A 16,672-nucleotide genomic window follows, 5' to 3' on the forward strand; every position below is an offset into this window, starting at 1 on the left:
TCCAGCAGGGCTGAGTGGACTGGGCGCTGCCATCTTGTGGCTATGGGCATCACCATCTTTGTGATGGAGTGATGGTTAATTTGCATATTACCTTTTATTATATAGGATGCCTTAAATGAAAAGTGAGCAAATAGAAAAATATATAAAAGTATAAAGTATAATTCACCACAAATAAATTTTATGTTAGAAATCTGGTTATATGAAAAATGAAAAGCATTTTATAAAAGTAAACTCATTTTTAAAAAATCTCTAAAAGTAAAAGAAAATAAGAGTTCATAATCTTTATATCTCATATTAGTAACTAACATCATAATTAATAATATTCTGGTGTTTTTAAAATCAGGAGTTCTGAGAAGGTAAAGCCAATGTAATAAAACATAAAAAAGAAATAAAACAGCAAAATAAAAAAAGATGGTAAAGGAGAATATAAATTTCAGAAATGGTCATTCTTTAGAATAAAAGAAACAACTACCATTGAGCAATCATTATGTGTTTTACATTGCACTGAGCTATTGACATATACCAGTATTGCCCATTATTCCCCCAGTTCTCTGAGGGATGTTTTATTACTAAATAGCTTTAGTTCCTTCATTTAGTTCCATTTTGAGTGAATTTTACATGAAGTACGGCAAGGGTTCGTTGATTCTGCATGTGGATCTCCAGTTTGCCCAGCATCAGTCGTTAAAGACTGTCCTTTCTCCATTGAGTGGTCTTGGCACCTTTAGAAAATATTTGGCCATGTATGTGAAGGTGTATTTCTGGGCTTGCTATTGCATATTGGTCTATATGTCTCTTCTTGTCAGTATAACACCGTTTGGATTACTATAGCTTTGTAGTAAGTTTTGAAATCAGGAAGTATGGATCCTCCAACTTTGTTCATTTTTAAGATTATTTTGGCTATTTGAAGTCTCCTGAGCTTAAATGAATTTTAGCAGAACTTATTCTATTTCTGCAAAAGAATTTTAAAAAACCGTGGAGATTTTGGTAAGGATTGCATTAAAACTAGATCATTTGGGGTAATAATTGTCTTCTTGACAATAATCACATCTTCCCATCCATGAATACGGAATATCTTTCCACTTTTTTATGTCATCTTCAATTTCTGTCAGCAGTGTTTTGCAGTTTTCAGTGTACAAGTCTTTCACCTCTTTGGTTAAATTTAATCCCATCACTTTTGTCATGTTTTATTCATTAGAAGTGAGTCACTAGGTCCAGCCCACATTGATGGGAAAGAGGATTACACAAGGGCAGGGAAATCAGGAGTTGGGGTTCATTGGGGATCATCTTAGAGGATGCCTACCACAATGATCTGATTGCTGACTCTCTAAGAGAGGACAGTGATTTGCCCAGGTTCTTTCATTTAAGAGTTTGCAGCCAATGGCTTGGTCTCTCTCGTGTTAGGTATCCACCCCTATATCCAAAACTGAGGACCTGGGTGGTAGCAGATTTCCTCAGAAAGAGCCTATGTAAGGCATGTAACAAATGCTTCTCCCTCCCTCTGCCTTGTGTTCTTTCTCTCTAAGGAGTTTTTCTGGTCATTGTGAACTAACATAATACTTGATTTTCTTTTTCAGAGCTGTAGTGCAAGTGCCCTACAGGCAAGATTAAAAGTAGCTGCACATGAAGCTGAGGAAGAATCTGATAATGTTGCTGAAGATTTCTTGGAGGGAAAAACTGAAATAGATGATTTTCTCAGTAACTTCATGGAAAAGAGAACAGTATGTAATACTCTTCGGTTAGGACAAGTGACAGTGTAATATCAAATTAAGTATATTCATAAGTAAAAAAATGTTAGCACATTACTGAGCTGGGGTTTTGAGTGCCATGAAAGCAAACTGAAAGAGCCTCTTTGAGAAAGATAGCAGCATCCTTCTATCACTTTAAACCTTCTGCTTGTGAGTACACAGCAGGTAAATCAAATAATGGTTCTTTTTTAGAACTGATAGTGTGTCATTCTGAAGTAAAGCTAGTAAATTAGCTTTAAGTTTGTGCTTAATAGTTGTAATATTCTCCTGTAATGACTTGTTTCCACTTATTCTAGGAGAATGAGCTATAGAGATTAATTTTTTAAATGTTATTAAGAACATTCTGGAATAACTTCTGTTTGATGATTACTAGTATTTCCATTATATTTAAAGAAAAATCAAAGTCTGCTTGCCCTTTGATAAAGTCCTTTATATTTACCTAATTTCTCTGAAACATCACATTTTAAAAATAACCTTTTGTTACTAAACTTTGTAAAATATGTGCTATATATATGCCTATTCTGTTAAGGAGGGTGGGGCAGGTCTTATTACCCCATTTCCCATGAGAGAAAATTGAAATTCAGGGACATTAACAGCTATGGCTGTAGCATTAGTAAGGCATTGATTTTTCATCTGTTGTTTGTTGTTACTATATAACTGCACCTTGAAGTGTTTGCTTGTTAACCTTCCTGGTTAACAATGGTAGGATTTATTTTCATATTTTAAAAACACGGATATTGATATATAATCAGAACTGACAAAGATTCAGTTGTTTTACATTCTGGAAGTTTATAGGTAAAGGTTATCTGCCAAACAAAATTAATTTTTAATTCTTAAATTCTGAACTGCCTTAAGTATCAAAATGTAAGTGTCAACAGGTTAAAAGAATCCTACATAGAATTCTGTCATAATGTAGGAAGGAGTAGGCACATGGTTGGAGAAGTGACTGATATTTTAAATTATCTTCTAGATTTGCCACTGTAGAAGAGCCAAGGAAGAGAAACTTCAGCAGGTGATAGCAATGCACAGCCAGTTTCATGCTTCATAGGTAAGTTGCATTCCAGAAGGCTTGTGTCTCAAGCCTATTGCCTGACTATTCTTTCACTGAAGTGTTGCTTACCACTGCCTGTTGAGCCACCTTTAAGCATGCCACCATCATTATAGCTCTTATGCTATGTAACATATAGAATATTTTGCATTATATGTTAAGCATAATGTTACATACATAAGCATATAGCCAATAAAAATCTTTTGGATATTTTCTCACTATGATGTCAGCTTAAATGAAAAGTTTTTTTTCAACATCTGATAACTACTGATGTATTGTAAACTATAATTGGTTCCTTTCTCTCAGCTGGTGTGTGAAGTATACCATATCCTCATTAGTTTCCTTTGTCTTTGCTTCCTTTAAAATGAACTTCTGTTCTGTCTCCTTTCCATCTCATGAGGATTTTTCCAATAACATTCTGGCCAATCCCCTGGCCAGGGTTTCTCCTTCCTGCACAGGACTGACAGACTAATCTTCTTAAAATACTACTTCATGATGTAATTTCTCTACGCTAGAACCTATAATGGGCCCCTAGCAATGGCGGTATCAGTGCCAAATTTTTCTCTAGTTTTAAACCTTCTGTAATCTACCACATATTTGAGATTATCCATTTTAATTTTCCATTTTTCCCTTATGCTGTCTCATGTGTCATGTTCTTTTGTCTACACCATGTCTTTGTTCATGCTCTCACTTGATCTCAGGACACCCTTCCTTTTCTTCTCCATCTGTCTTGGCAGGGAATGATTTGGTTGTAAGAATTAATTCCCACCCTGACAATTAAAAAGCTGTGTTATTGGGTAATGCTGGGATACATTGTAGAACTAAGTACAAGAAAGTACAGCTTAGTCACCAGAGAGTGAAAACATGACTAAAGGCCACAATAACCAAAGCAGCTCCTCTTCCTCACACCCTTCCATCAACAGTTCAGGCAGCCAGTGGAGACTGACAGAGGTCTCACTACAAATCCCTGGGAAAGAGATTGGCTGGGATGGATGGTGTCCATCCTGACCTCAGCAGTTTGGCTTGGAGATTGGTGTCGTGTGGTCCTCTGCCCACTCAGCTGGGCTAAAGGAGTGGACTTTGAGGAAGGGAGCATAGGAGAGCCCCTAAAAGAGGGAACAGACTACAGGGAGGGAAATCACGGGCATTTCTGATCTCTAGGACACCCTTCTCTCAATGTAGTTGTGTTTAAGATTAGGGCCAGCATTGTATTGTTACACCCTATTTTACAAATTATGCTGACTTTTAGAGAGAGAGGCAGGACGAGGGAGGGAGAGAGAGAAAAACATTGATATAAAATATCGATCTGCTACCTCCTGCAGACGACTCCCTACCAGGGACCGAGCCCACAACCCCATCATGTGCCCTGACCAGGAATTGAACCAGCAGCCTTTTGGTGCACTAGACCAGCGGTTGCCAACCTTTTGGACCTCATGGACCACCGGTTGGCGACCACTGCACTAGACAACTCCCAACCAACTGAGCCACACCGGCCAGGGCAAGGGTTGAGTATTAATATCAAGTGTGCCTTTCTCACAGCTTGAGAAAACAACGGGCACTGAGCAGTTGCTTACTTAGATGAACATGCTAGAATCCTTTCCCACCTCTTTCCCTCGTGGTCAAGTTATCTTTATAGGTAGATCTTACTGGGATGAAAATTTCTTAGGTTTTTTAAAATTTCTTTTCTTTCTAGATTTTCCTGAATACATGAACTGCTGCAAGAGGAATGGGACACATAACTAAGCACATTTGTATTTATGATTTGCAGATTGGCACTTCATCACAGCAGCTGACTTCACAGATATACTGTATAGATTGTATACAGAACTAAGACTGATTTTGTACACATCAGAATTATAGCTCTGATCTTGACTTTGAGAAATTTTTCTGCGCTATTTGCACTAAAAATGTTTATTTATTATTGATAAATCCTATCATATTTAAGTTCCACTGCTCCTCTCTTATTGGTTACTTATGCATGTAATTTTGGCTAGTTTCAATATTTTATAAAATTCATTTAAATTTGTATTTTTAATTTGAAATGCCTCGTTTCTTTATAAAAAATGGTTGGTTTAGATTTTTTCCCTCTCAGCCTTTTATGAAAAATTACTATTTTCAACAGTAGAAAGACTTATTTTTCTTCTTTCTTTCTGGATAATCAAACTTTCAAAAACAATTTCTTTTAAATATTCCAGGTGTCAGTAAACATTAAACCTGCCAATGTGCCATCTCAAGAAAGTAACTTTTAATACGTATAATAAACCAAAAGAATAAACCAGCTGTTTATATATTGTTGTTTTATTTTTAAAACTAAAGATGCATTTAAGAAGCAATACAGGTAAATATTTCACCTAATAGAAGAAAATTGTCTTTTATTTAAACTGGTCCAACATAAACTTTCATGCAAATTTTTAATAGAAGTATGTGATGTGGTTGGATAAGAATAGGCTGTCTAAATTACTAATGTTACAGTTAAAAACTTTTGTTAATAAATAGTAAATCTGTACCTAATTAGAAAGTCAGTGAAATTTTCTGACCTTTACTATGAGTTAGCTTTTCATAAGAGAAAAACTATAATAATAAATGAAATTAATATTTAATTTTAGGAGGTTGAATTTATAGTTAATTTAATTGAATTTTTCATTTACTTGGTACTATGTTCAGCAGTTTGCCTCTATTCTATATTACAGAATGAACACATTTAATGGATAGCTGTAAAAGCTAATGAGAAAATGTATGCCCGAGGCTTGGTAGATAGTACCTCAATCACAAAACAACCTAATGTATACTTTGTTTAAAATTCATCCCAATGTGCTTGTCATTTCAAACACCAGCATACAGTACAGTTTGTCTTTTCTTCATTTTTCTGTTCACCCAGAAAATATTTTTTGGCAATAGAGTTTTAAGAAAAACAAAATTATGTTCTTAGACTTGAAATATGTTTAATATTTGGTCTGTGTTTAGGGCTAGTATTCACATGGACTTTAAAGATGGACTTTGGATAAAGAAATGATCTTTTATTAATTGCCTGTCTTCCTCGCACTGTGCTAGGGTGTGCTGTTTGATCTTCAAAATGACCAGAGGAGGAAGGTATAATAACTACTCCGGATTTATAGATAGGTGAGCTCACTTCTAAGGTTACGGCGGAGCCTTTGGGGTATTCAGAAACCTTTCCTTATTGTTCTAGCCAGTAGAGCTTCAGTTTTCCCTGCGGTCCCTGCAATGGAGGGCATAGTGGTCCCAATCTTTGGCCAACAGGTAGTTTTCTTATATACCAGGTAGATCCCAGAATAAGACACCAGCAGACCACAGCCGTTCTACAAGGATGTCAGTTCATTTGATCCAGTAATATCATTTAACGCCTACTAAGAATGAGGCATTGTGGAAATACTATACAAATATAGGTAAGACATGGTTTAGGTCAGTGGTTCTCAACCTGTGGGTCGCGACCCCTTTGGCGATCGAACGACCCCTTTCACAGGGGTCGCCTAAGACCATCCTGCATATCAGATATTTACATTACGATTCATAACAGCAACATTACAGTTAGGAAGTAGCAACGAAAATAATTTTGTGGTTGGGTCACAACATGAGGAACTGTATTTAAAGGGCCAGAAGGTTGAGAACCACTGGTTTAGGTGCTTATCTAAAGCAAAAAAAAATTTTTACATAGTCTCTTCAGCCACATAAGTAATTCATCATAATATATTTGTTCTTTTTTGTTATTGTTGTTATTCCTCACCCGAGGACATTTTTCCATTGACATTTTAGAGAGTGGAAGAGAGAGGGAAAGACAGAAACATCGATTGGTTGCCTCCTTCATGCACCCTGACCAGGGCCTGGCCAAGGAGGAGCCTGCAACCAAGGTACGGGCCCTTGACCGGAATCAAACTCAGGACCCTTTGGTCCGCAGGCCAACTCTATCCACTAAGCCAAACCAGCTAGGGCGTATATGTTTGTTCTTTAAACTATTCCAGTTTTTTTCTATACCAGTTAACATAGCTTGGTTTCTCCTTCCAAACTTAATGTATTGGATAATCTCCTTACAACCCAGTTACTAAAAAGAGGAGTTTAATCATCACTGTCAGCATTTAAAACACAGATATAGGTTATATAAGTCATCCAGGATAGAAAAAGTCTGCATTTGTCTGCCTGTGTGAATTTTGGTTCTGTTACTGCAACAGGAATTAAGTGACTCTTTTTGTAACTTTATGGCTATACTATTTTCTTCTTATATGTTATTTATCTCTCTCCAACAAGGCAACTTTTATTTCACTAGATGTTTCTTCAGAAGTTAAGGTCACCCAGTAAAGTCCCATTTCAACAGGCAGGGGAATAATTCTGCTTCAAATGTGCATTTTAGTAAAACAGAACTAATTCCAGCAGTCAGAGATGGAACAGTGTAATTTAAAACATGTTAACCACATACAGTTTCCGAAGTGGCAGAACTTATTCCACTGGTTAAGTAGAAACAACCAAATTCTCTAGTTCTTAATTGGGATTTTCCCTCATTGAAATATTGCCTACTGCTCGGCCGGCATGGCTCAGTGGTTGAGTGTCAGCCTATGAACCAGGAAGTCATGGTTCGATTCCCGGTCACGGCACATGCCCGGGTTGCAGGCTCGATCCCCAGTGTGGGGCATGCAGGAGGCAGCCGATCCATGATTCTCTCTCATCATTGATGTTTCTATCACTCCCTCTCTCTTCCTCTCTAAAGTCAATAACACTATATGTTTAAAAAAAAATTATCTACTAACTTTACACTGTTAGACTTCAGTGGTGGTTGACCCACACTCTTGGTAATATTGTCTCTGGACTAGTAATCAGAGCTTGTTAATAATTAGAAAGCTAATAGGTTCTGAATTCATATATACTAACCAGAGAGGAAATGTTGCTTTTACTTTATTAAGTATTTGACCCGTGTTAGAGGAAAAAGTGAGTTATAAGTGTTAGCATTTTTTAAAACTTGAGGAGAAATAAGATATTCCAAAATAAAGCAACAAGATTATTATAACAATTCAAAAAATATTATCTAAGGAAAAGTTAGAGTGATCATGAAACCTGAAAGATAAGCTGAAGCAATTACAAAGCTCTTCAGTTACAGAAATAGACCTATTAATCAAAAGGTTACATCTCAACACTGCCCTCTGTTGTTAGAAGTATTAATGACAGGCAGGAAGGATAATGTCAAATGTTTTAGGAAATAAAATATGCATCAGGAAATGAAATAAGTGGGAAAAATGATAGCAGGCGTGCAGGCAAAGGGTCAGAGCACTTTTTGAGCTGAGCAGGTACATGCTGTGACCAGGAAGGTTTATGTAGATAACCTTAGGTGATGCTAGAGGTCATTCATTGTAGTGAATAAAACTTTCATAGACTAGAATAATTTTCGAAATGGGATAATACCCTTGATATTTATTTGACAAAAAAATGTATACTTCCTGTTCTTCAACACCTAAGGAAACTAAGAGTTGGACTCCCCCCCCCCTTTTCATTGCTATATTTTATAATTATCGATTACACGTACCATTTCTTGAGTTACTTTTTATCTTAAATTGCACTGTTCCCTTATTTTGGAAGGTGTTTCTTGCATGTCCTTTATGTTGGAGCTCGAGGGAAGCTTCAGGCCATTAGAAACACGGCTTCGTCAGAGTCCCGGTCCTTGGCGCTGTCCTCGCTGGGCGCACACTCCCCTCCACTTGGAGAGCGGCAGCTTAGATCCTCCACGCCAGACTCCTGATCGCTGTTGGCTGACAGGTCTGGGTCTGAGCTTTTCAAGTTGTCCTGGGTTAGGATCAGAGCGGAGTCTTCGTCGCCTTGGGAGGGGCTCCTGGATGGGAATGACTTCATGTTCCCACTGTAGTCCTGGGGAGTGTTGGCTGCACTGTTGTCCGAGGTGGAGAACCCCGAGTGTTTGCTGGGCTCAGCTGGCTTGCTCTTCACTTTGGAGCAATTTAACTGGACTTTTTGGATTTTTTCCAGCCTCTAAAAAGGAAATAATTTCAGGGGAAATCATAAATAATTTATCTTTTTTACATATGCATGCCTTTAGTAATCATTACCTTCCAGCTGAGTATAATGTTAAGAACGGGATTTAGAAGGACTTGGGTTCAAAGGTACACTATGACTTTGGACAAAATAATTAGGTCCTGTGAGGCTTGGTTTCTTCATCTTGTAATATAAGGATGGTAATACCTGCCTCAGCATTGTTTTCTATAAAATGCAAAAACAGTAACAGGAAAGCACCTGGTAGTCAGTAGTCATCCTTCCTTCTATGCCTGTATGCCACATTTTGTTTACCTGTTGATCAGTCGATGGACATTTGGATTGTTCGGAATGCGTTTTACCAGTTTTCATCCTTTGATGTCAGTGAGGAAGACATTATTCATTCAAAAAGCATTTATATTAAGTTATATGTAAAAGTACTGTACTAGGCGGTACAGATCCAGCTATAGGGAATTTTGTGTAGAGGCAGAGTTCCTGTAATGTAGGAATTTAGAAGAGGCAGGAATTATTTCAGAGGGCGGGGTGCTGTGGTTAGAGGGAAGAGATCAGAGGATGCTGCAGGGAGGAGGGAGCATGCACAGGACAAGGAATTCAACTTGGACATGATGGTTAGAGCATTCTGGCAGCAGGGACAGTGAGTAGAAAAAGGAAGGAAGGTGTCAGTTATGCATAACAAGCAGAGAATGGTTAAATTTGATCAAGGGGAGTAGTGGAGAATGAAGTGTAAAAGGTAGGTTAGACTGGAGTGTGGGGAAATCTCATGTGTAAGGCTAAGGAAGTTTGTTATAAGGAAAAAAGAGGTTTTAATTACAGTGCTTTTAGAGAGTTAGTATTTTAATAAGAATACTGGAATAGATTAATACAATCATCAGCTTTTCATAAAGCTTGGATATCTTTGGGAAGAGTAGATAAAACTGACCCAATGATGACACGAGTGAACTTTGAATGGCAAAGCTTTTATCACAACTCCGAAATTCTAAACACCTAACTTGTGCCTCATTGTTAATTCTACACGTTCTTTAATTCAAGGTCTCTCCGCCCTATGACAGTCTCAGGGCACTCTAAACATTCTCCGTCGGAATCTCTAGGCTCGGAGCCCCGGCATCAGGATTTTTTATATCATTATGTACTAGTAATTAATTCTCCAGAAAGCATTCATGTTAGTGCTCCCAAATAACAGTAACAAAAAATCCTGACCTATTGTAGGAACAGCTGAGTAGTTCGGCGCACTGTGGAAGTGAGCCTCAAACCAGATGTCTGAATGTCTGAAATGTATTCAGTGCTGCTTAGGTTTGGGCTCCAGTTTTCTGGGTGCTCACCTGGGGGGTCGGGAAGGGTTGTGTTTCAGGTTATCCACTGGCTAAAAATACGAAAGTCTGTGTTGCTGCGTTTCACATATCCCGAGTCCTGACAGGCTTCCATGGAGCAACAATGGTCAGGAAAGTGTGTCTTACCTCTTCTAGGGCCCCCAGTTCTTCCTCCAGCTGCTGCGTTTCCTCCTTCACTGCCATGAGGTAGTCGGTGACCGACTGTCGGGGCTGCAGCCCCTTCTCAAAGCGGTTGTACATGCCACTCCAGAACCTGGAAGGGACAGCAGAGCTCCATGATGCAACCATGTCCTACTGTGAATTCACAGGCGCAAGGCCGCTCGGGTATCTCCCATCCCTCAGTCCCACAGTCCTAATCATCACCAAGTGCAAGTTCTGGGCTCAAGAAGCCACTTACTTAATTTCATGTTGATGTTTTCCTTGTGGGGGATCAGTAAATTTTTTTGGACAGAATAAATTCATGAATTTTATATATGGTATTGAGTTAGAAGGCATATAATTTTCTAAAATAGATTGAAGTATCACATGTTACTATTTTTTTTCTTTTTTATATTTTTTGGTTTAAGAAAATGGCTCTTTGTTTTGAAGTAAACTTGGAAAAAGTAGAACCTTTTAAATTTGAGGATTTAGCTTGTTTTTATCATAACCACCAAAAATTTGCATTTGCAATGAATGGCCCCCCTTTTAACCTACACAACAATGCAAACTGGAATGCAAGTGAGAATCGGGGATATCGTGGGTCCACTCTTTACTTAGGAAAGTACTTACAGGGCAGAGACAGGGTCGTTCATTGTTTTATACACAGTTCCTGGAACAGGGCTTGGTCTACATTTAACTGACAAGATATTGGCTTATTCCATCCATCTTTTCTTTCTCCCCCAACCCCACCTTTTAAATAATTGGAACTTACATTTTTAAGATACCATTATTACAGAACATGAACTTCTAAGATAATTTCTTATTTGGGGGAAAGTCGAGGGAGAGGAGACACTGGCAAAAAATCAGGTCAGATATTAAAACATCCTCCTTTGTTGTATTTTGTGTCCAAAAAAGCCCTGAAGCTCAGTGTTTCCTACCCTTTGGCCTGAATATTAAACAGCGCTGGCACTGAGCTCATACCCCTTCCTAGTAAGGTCCTAGACGTTCACCTACTTGTACATGAAGTTGCATGGCGTGGGGAGACGAAGGATTCCCTGGGTCTGACTGTGATCAGCTCTAAAGAGAGGATTCGTGTAGTCGGCCCGATTCTTCCACAGGTGAGCCCATAAAGAGTATGTTCTTTCTTGAATTCTGTTGTAAAGGAAATAAGCCTGAAAATGACCTATCTTGGTTCTTTTTTATTTGAGAGAGAGAAACATCAGTTTGTTGTTCCACCCATTCATGCATTCAGTGGTTGCTTCTTGTATGTGCCCTGACTGGGTGTCAAACCTACAACCGTGGCATATCGAGACGATGCTCCAACCAACTGAGCTACCTGGCCAGGGCTATCTTGATGCTTATAAATAGTAGACTGTGATATTAAAGCTAGAAAGGGACCAGTAATTATCTGAGTATCACGTGTCCGTGTTCTGTAGCAGGGAAATTTACACTTCGTTTTCATGGCATAGCAGAGCACTAATCTCAGCTCCTCTGCTCTCTCTACTGAGTGTAAAATAAAACTGTTAATGTAATTTTTTTCTTTTTTTTACCCTAAATCAGTGGTTCTCAACCTTCTGGCCCTTTAAATACAGTTCTCATGTTGTGACCCAACCATAAAATTATTTTTGTTGCTACTTCATAACTGTAATGTTGCTACTGTTATGAATTGTAATGTAAATATCTGATATGCAGGATGGTCTTAGGCGACCCCTGTGAAAGGGTCGTTCGACCGCCAAAGGGGTTGCGACCCACAGATTGAGAACCGCTGCCCTAAATAGTCATAAACTTTTATTCTTTGCCAGGTATTATTTAAATGCTTCTATGTTTTCTCTCTTTAATCCTCACTGAATTCCTGTGAGATATGTCTGTTTTACAGATAAGAAAACTGGGGCTGAAAGAGATTAAATAGTTTCCCAAAGTCACATAGCTAGTGAGTAGAACAGCTGGGATTCAAACTCAAACAAATACCACTGAAGTGGCTAGTCTATCACATCGGAGCACAAAACTGTCCAGGAACAGCAAGCTTGAAGGGCGCAGTCCGATGCTTCCAAATCATTGCCATCTACCGGGAAGCACACTGGAAGTTTCTTGCAGAAGCAAACTAGCATCCACGAGGAAATGTCATTTTCCTTCTGTTCAGCCCATTTCCCAAATTAAACCTGATATTATATAGACCACAGTTAAAATCACTTTAACTTTATGAGAATTTCAAACATTTTCTCTCACTTGCAGTTCATAAATCCCTTTGCTGTTTTTAAGTTTCTGCTTTACAATTTATTTAAAGTTTAAATTTCATCTACTTTTTCCCTGTGGATAGGACAATACAGTTTTAGCCTAAATAAGAGAGTTTCAAATTTGCTTTCCCAATTATATTTATAATCTGCATGTGATTATATCTACCAAAGAGGTGTGTTTCCTTCTAAATGTAAAAATCACTTTCTCTGACTCTAGGAAGTTTCCTTTCAATGTTAGTGTGCCAGGTCCGCCGGCCCGTGTGGATATCAGGAAGAAGCTGGGGAAATGAACTTGTACCTACCTGTGTCGGATGATTCATATGAAGCGTTATGTCAGGAAAAAGGAAAGAGCTTGAATCTGTCAGTATAGGTGTGTGGCTAAAATAGTCTTCACATTATGAAAGGGCATCTGAAATTCTCAGTCACAAAATTAAATACCAAAACACTTACTTGAGTTCTCGTCTCTCCTTTTGACTGTTACATAGGAAGTTTCCAAACTGGCAGGAATATATGTGATGTTGAATGTGAATCAGAAACCGCTCATTGAACTCAAACGCACAAGGAAATTGTTCCATTAACTGCCAGACACACTCGATGAACTGGTCAATAACTGGAGAGATTTCTTTTGGATCACCGTCTAGATTGCCATATCTATAAAATAAAGCATTAGGAAAGTTTTATAGCCAGTTATTTTGTTTGCTTTTTTAATTAGAAAGTTATAATATAAATACAAAAACAACCAACAAAAGCAACCCTAGTTCCTAAGTAAATCTTAGCTTATAAATCCAAAATGCAAAGAAGTGGGGGAAAAATAAATTAAAATGTCAGTTTCAGGAGAAACTTAGTAGTGAAGATTTGGGTAACGAAGGGAAACACTTATGTTAAAAGTACATTAAATTTTAAAAGTACACTAAAGCCTGGCTGGTGTGGCTCAATGGTTGAGCCTCAATTTATGAACCACTGTTCGATCCCAGTCAGGGCACATGCCTGGGTTGTGGGCTCAATCCCCAGTAAGGGGCGTGCAGGAGGCAGCTGATCAGTGATTCTCTCTCATCTTTGTTTCTCTCTCTCCCTTCCTCTCTGAAATCAATAAAAATATATTGGGGGGAAAAGGGTACATTAGAACTTTTGAATAAACCTTCACTTTGTTTCAATTAGTGAAGAATTATCTAAGCAACTTTAGAGTTTTGCACTTTTGTGTTGTTTTGGGGGGAAGGAATAAGTAAAGACAATTTTTTAAAAAATTGTGGTTTCCCAAGTCTCTAGGGCAGCAGTTCTCAACCTGTGGGTCGCGACCCCTTTGGCGGTCGAACGACCCTTTCACAGGGGTCGCCTAAGACCATCCTGCATATCAGATGTTTACTTTACGATTCATAACAGTAACAACATTACAGTTAGGAAGTAGCAACGAAAATAATTTTATGGTTGGGTCACAACATGAGGAACTGTATTTAAAGGGCCAGAAGGTTGAGAACCACTGCTCTAGGGATATTTCTGTTTCTAGAACAGTACTAAAACAGCATATAATTTCCACGTGACCACAGATTCTAATATACCTTTCTATCATATCTTTGTCTTTCAAGAGTACATCAGAGAATCTTGAAACTTTCAAGAGATCAGAATCTAAATAAAGACTAGTCTCTTACAGTGTTGTATGAATTTCAGAAAGAATACAAAAGGGGTAATTTGACTGCCATCAGGTATAAAATAACTTAGAAACTCATCTCAACAATGAATGATCCACTTGAGGAATAGAAATGAGTAAGGATTGGTTTAGTTTTTTTCGAGAATGGAAACATTAGAAATTGTCTGGAAACTTCTCAAGAGTTTCAGTTCTACTCACCTAAAAAAAAATGATAACTTTAAAAAGGATTGCCTAATATATATACTCTTTCCTCACAAAACAGTGATCCATCTAGTCTTCAGCATTTCCCAGTTCCTTCTGTCCGTATGTCCTCTATCTCAGATTTTAACTGCTTAGCACATACAGTCAGAACCCCAAAACTGATAACAACAATGATCTTAAGAAGGTTAATTGTTTGGAGGCTTTAATTCATTTGTAAAATGGGATCATTTTGCTTTCCTGGAAAAGTAAGTACCTAATTAAATTATTAGCATGCTGCCTAAATTTAAACTTTAACACAAAGGGCCAGAGTACAGCAGCTATAACATTGAACATTTTGGAGGTTAGAGAACACAAGTCAGGCATTATCATCTACAGTGCCAGAGGTCCTCAAACTTTTTAAACAGGGGCCAGTTCACTGTCCCTCAGACATTCCACACATGCGCACTGCGGGCCCGGGACGAGTTGGCTGCTAAGCAGGACAGGCAGCGGTGGCAAAAACACCCGGCGGGCCGGATAAATGTTTTCGGCGGGCCGCATGTGGCCCGCGGGCCGCAGTTTGAGGACCCCTGATCTGCACTAACAAAATGCAGCTGGGGGTCTCCAAAAACAGTAGCTTCTGTGTATCTGAAAGCCTCATATACGGGCCAGGCAAGGAGTTAGGCTAGTTATGTAAACTTTTTAAAAACCCTTACTATGAGCTGTGGAATAGGGAGGGTAGCCCCGTTTCACAGATGGGATGCCAAAGCTCAGAGGGGACAGACACCCAAGGCCACGCAGCTGGTAAATGCCACAGTCTGCATCTGGCTGCAGTGCCTCGGCCACTGTCGTGCATTTCCTCCCCAGAGACGTCACCCAGGACACAGGTGCCTCAGGACAACCCAAATGGCCTCCCTCAGTGAAAGATCAAAGAAGACTTCCACAGGCCTTTCACAACTTGCAGCTTAGAGTGCATGTCTGCACCTCAGAAATGGAATAGTCAGCATTAGTTCTCATCAGAAGGACTCAGAACTTCATTTATCTGTGATACACGGTGCACAACGAAATTTTAACTTTTTGATGAAGATACACAAAGACACTTAAACATATAAGGTAGTGGTTCTCAACCTTCCTATTGCTGCAACCCTTTAATACAGTTCCTCATGTTGTGGTGACCCCCAACCATAAAATTATTTTCGTTGCTACTTCATAACTGTAATTTTGCTACTGTTATGAATCGTAATGTAAATATCTGCTATGCAGGATGTATTTTCATTGTTACAAATTGAACATAATTAAAGCATAGTGATTAATCACAAAAACAATATGTAATTATATATGTGTTTTCCGATGGCCTTATGCGACCCCCAAAGGGGTCGCGACCCACAGGTTGAGAACCTCTGATATAAGGCTGTTTCCCCCAGTTAATTGAGAACTTAAACGTATTTTTTTTTATCCTAAGCATTTAAAACAGATTTTAAAATATTTCTTACCTGTGATTAAACTTATGGCCAAAGGAGATCCAGTCCTTTTCAATTAATACCTACACAAGAAAGAACATAAATATCATGGAGGGAAGCAAACCAGGAAAAATAAGAGGCTAAGAGGCCACAGAGGTTCTTGGAGTAGAAGTCACTCTCCTTGGGTAACCTGCAAATGAGTGAGCTCTCATTGCCCACCAGCCCACCAGTGCGTATCGGAAGGGCAAAGCTGAAGGTCATCCATAGGAAAAACAAATGGGAATCGGTATATGAAAATGTTAGTATCACCATCCACTGAGTGCTGCTGTGAGTCTCAGCTCATACTGCTGCTTACAGGATCTCATTTCACTGTAGGGGAGGTATTATCAGCCTCTCTCTGCAGAAGGGGGAACTGAATGGAGGTTAGGTCCTCACCTAAGATCACGCTACTAGGAGGTGGTGCTTCCACCTCATAACCTAGCTCTACACCAAAGCCCATCTCAACCAAAACCAACCTTCTTACAAGAAACAACCTGGAATGTTTTCCAGTGAACTTTACTCCACTTAGGAAGTAAGTTCTCAACCCCACAGGTTGAGAACTGCTGCTCTATATAGATTATCTCCAATTTTTAAAAATCCAGAGATCTTTCCTGTGGATTAGAAGCGTTCTAAAATGATGGGGGCATGGTAGGAGCTTCAGCCCTGCTTTGCAGTGAACGGGTAAGAGGAGTTTCAAATTTAATTGTAAATGATACAGAAGAATCCCATCAATATCACCAATGCTCCAAGCTGGCCAGAGGTTCCCCTTAAAAAGTATGGAGTGGTTGAAGTTTGTCCTTGACAGCTCGCAAATGTAGCAAGACAATCAGAAAGGCCGGTGGTGATGAAGGA

The 16,672-nt window shown here is 38.8% G+C and overlaps 2 protein-coding genes across 3 annotated transcripts in view; one reads left to right on the top strand and one right to left on the bottom strand.

The window, feature by feature from the left end:
- The window catches only part of VPS37A (vacuolar protein sorting 37 homolog A (S. cerevisiae)), a 31,115-nt gene extending 26,034 nt beyond the window's left edge, over window positions 1–5,081 (top strand). For both annotated transcript variants that reach the window (XM_005864074.2, XM_014537911.1), the window contains exons 10-12: window positions 1,575–1,718; window positions 2,716–2,793; window positions 4,487–5,081. In XM_005864074.2, coding sequence (XP_005864136.1) covers window positions 1,575–1,718; window positions 2,716–2,793 — 222 coding nt within the window. In that variant the 3' untranslated portion in view covers window positions 4,487–5,081. The remainder of the gene's footprint in view (window positions 1–1,574; window positions 1,719–2,715; window positions 2,794–4,486) is intronic.
- Window positions 5,082–7,679: 2,598 nt separating this feature from the next.
- MTMR7 (myotubularin related protein 7) overlaps window positions 7,680–16,672 on the bottom strand; it is a 68,243-nt gene continuing 59,250 nt past the window's right edge. Inside the window, exons 11-14 of the mRNA XM_014537934.1 lie at window positions 12,950–13,150; window positions 11,280–11,417; window positions 10,254–10,380; window positions 7,680–8,778 (exon numbers count right to left, since the gene is read on the bottom strand). Of these exons, the coding sequence (XP_014393420.1) occupies window positions 8,416–8,778; window positions 10,254–10,380; window positions 11,280–11,417; window positions 12,950–13,150 (829 nt within the window). The 3' untranslated portion in view covers window positions 7,680–8,415. The remainder of the gene's footprint in view (window positions 8,779–10,253; window positions 10,381–11,279; window positions 11,418–12,949; window positions 13,151–16,672) is intronic.

Source organism: Myotis brandtii, unplaced genomic scaffold, assembly GCF_000412655.1.
Source record: "Myotis brandtii unplaced genomic scaffold, ASM41265v1 scaffold185, whole genome shotgun sequence".
NCBI classification, from domain to species: domain Eukaryota; kingdom Metazoa; phylum Chordata; class Mammalia; order Chiroptera; family Vespertilionidae; genus Myotis; species Myotis brandtii.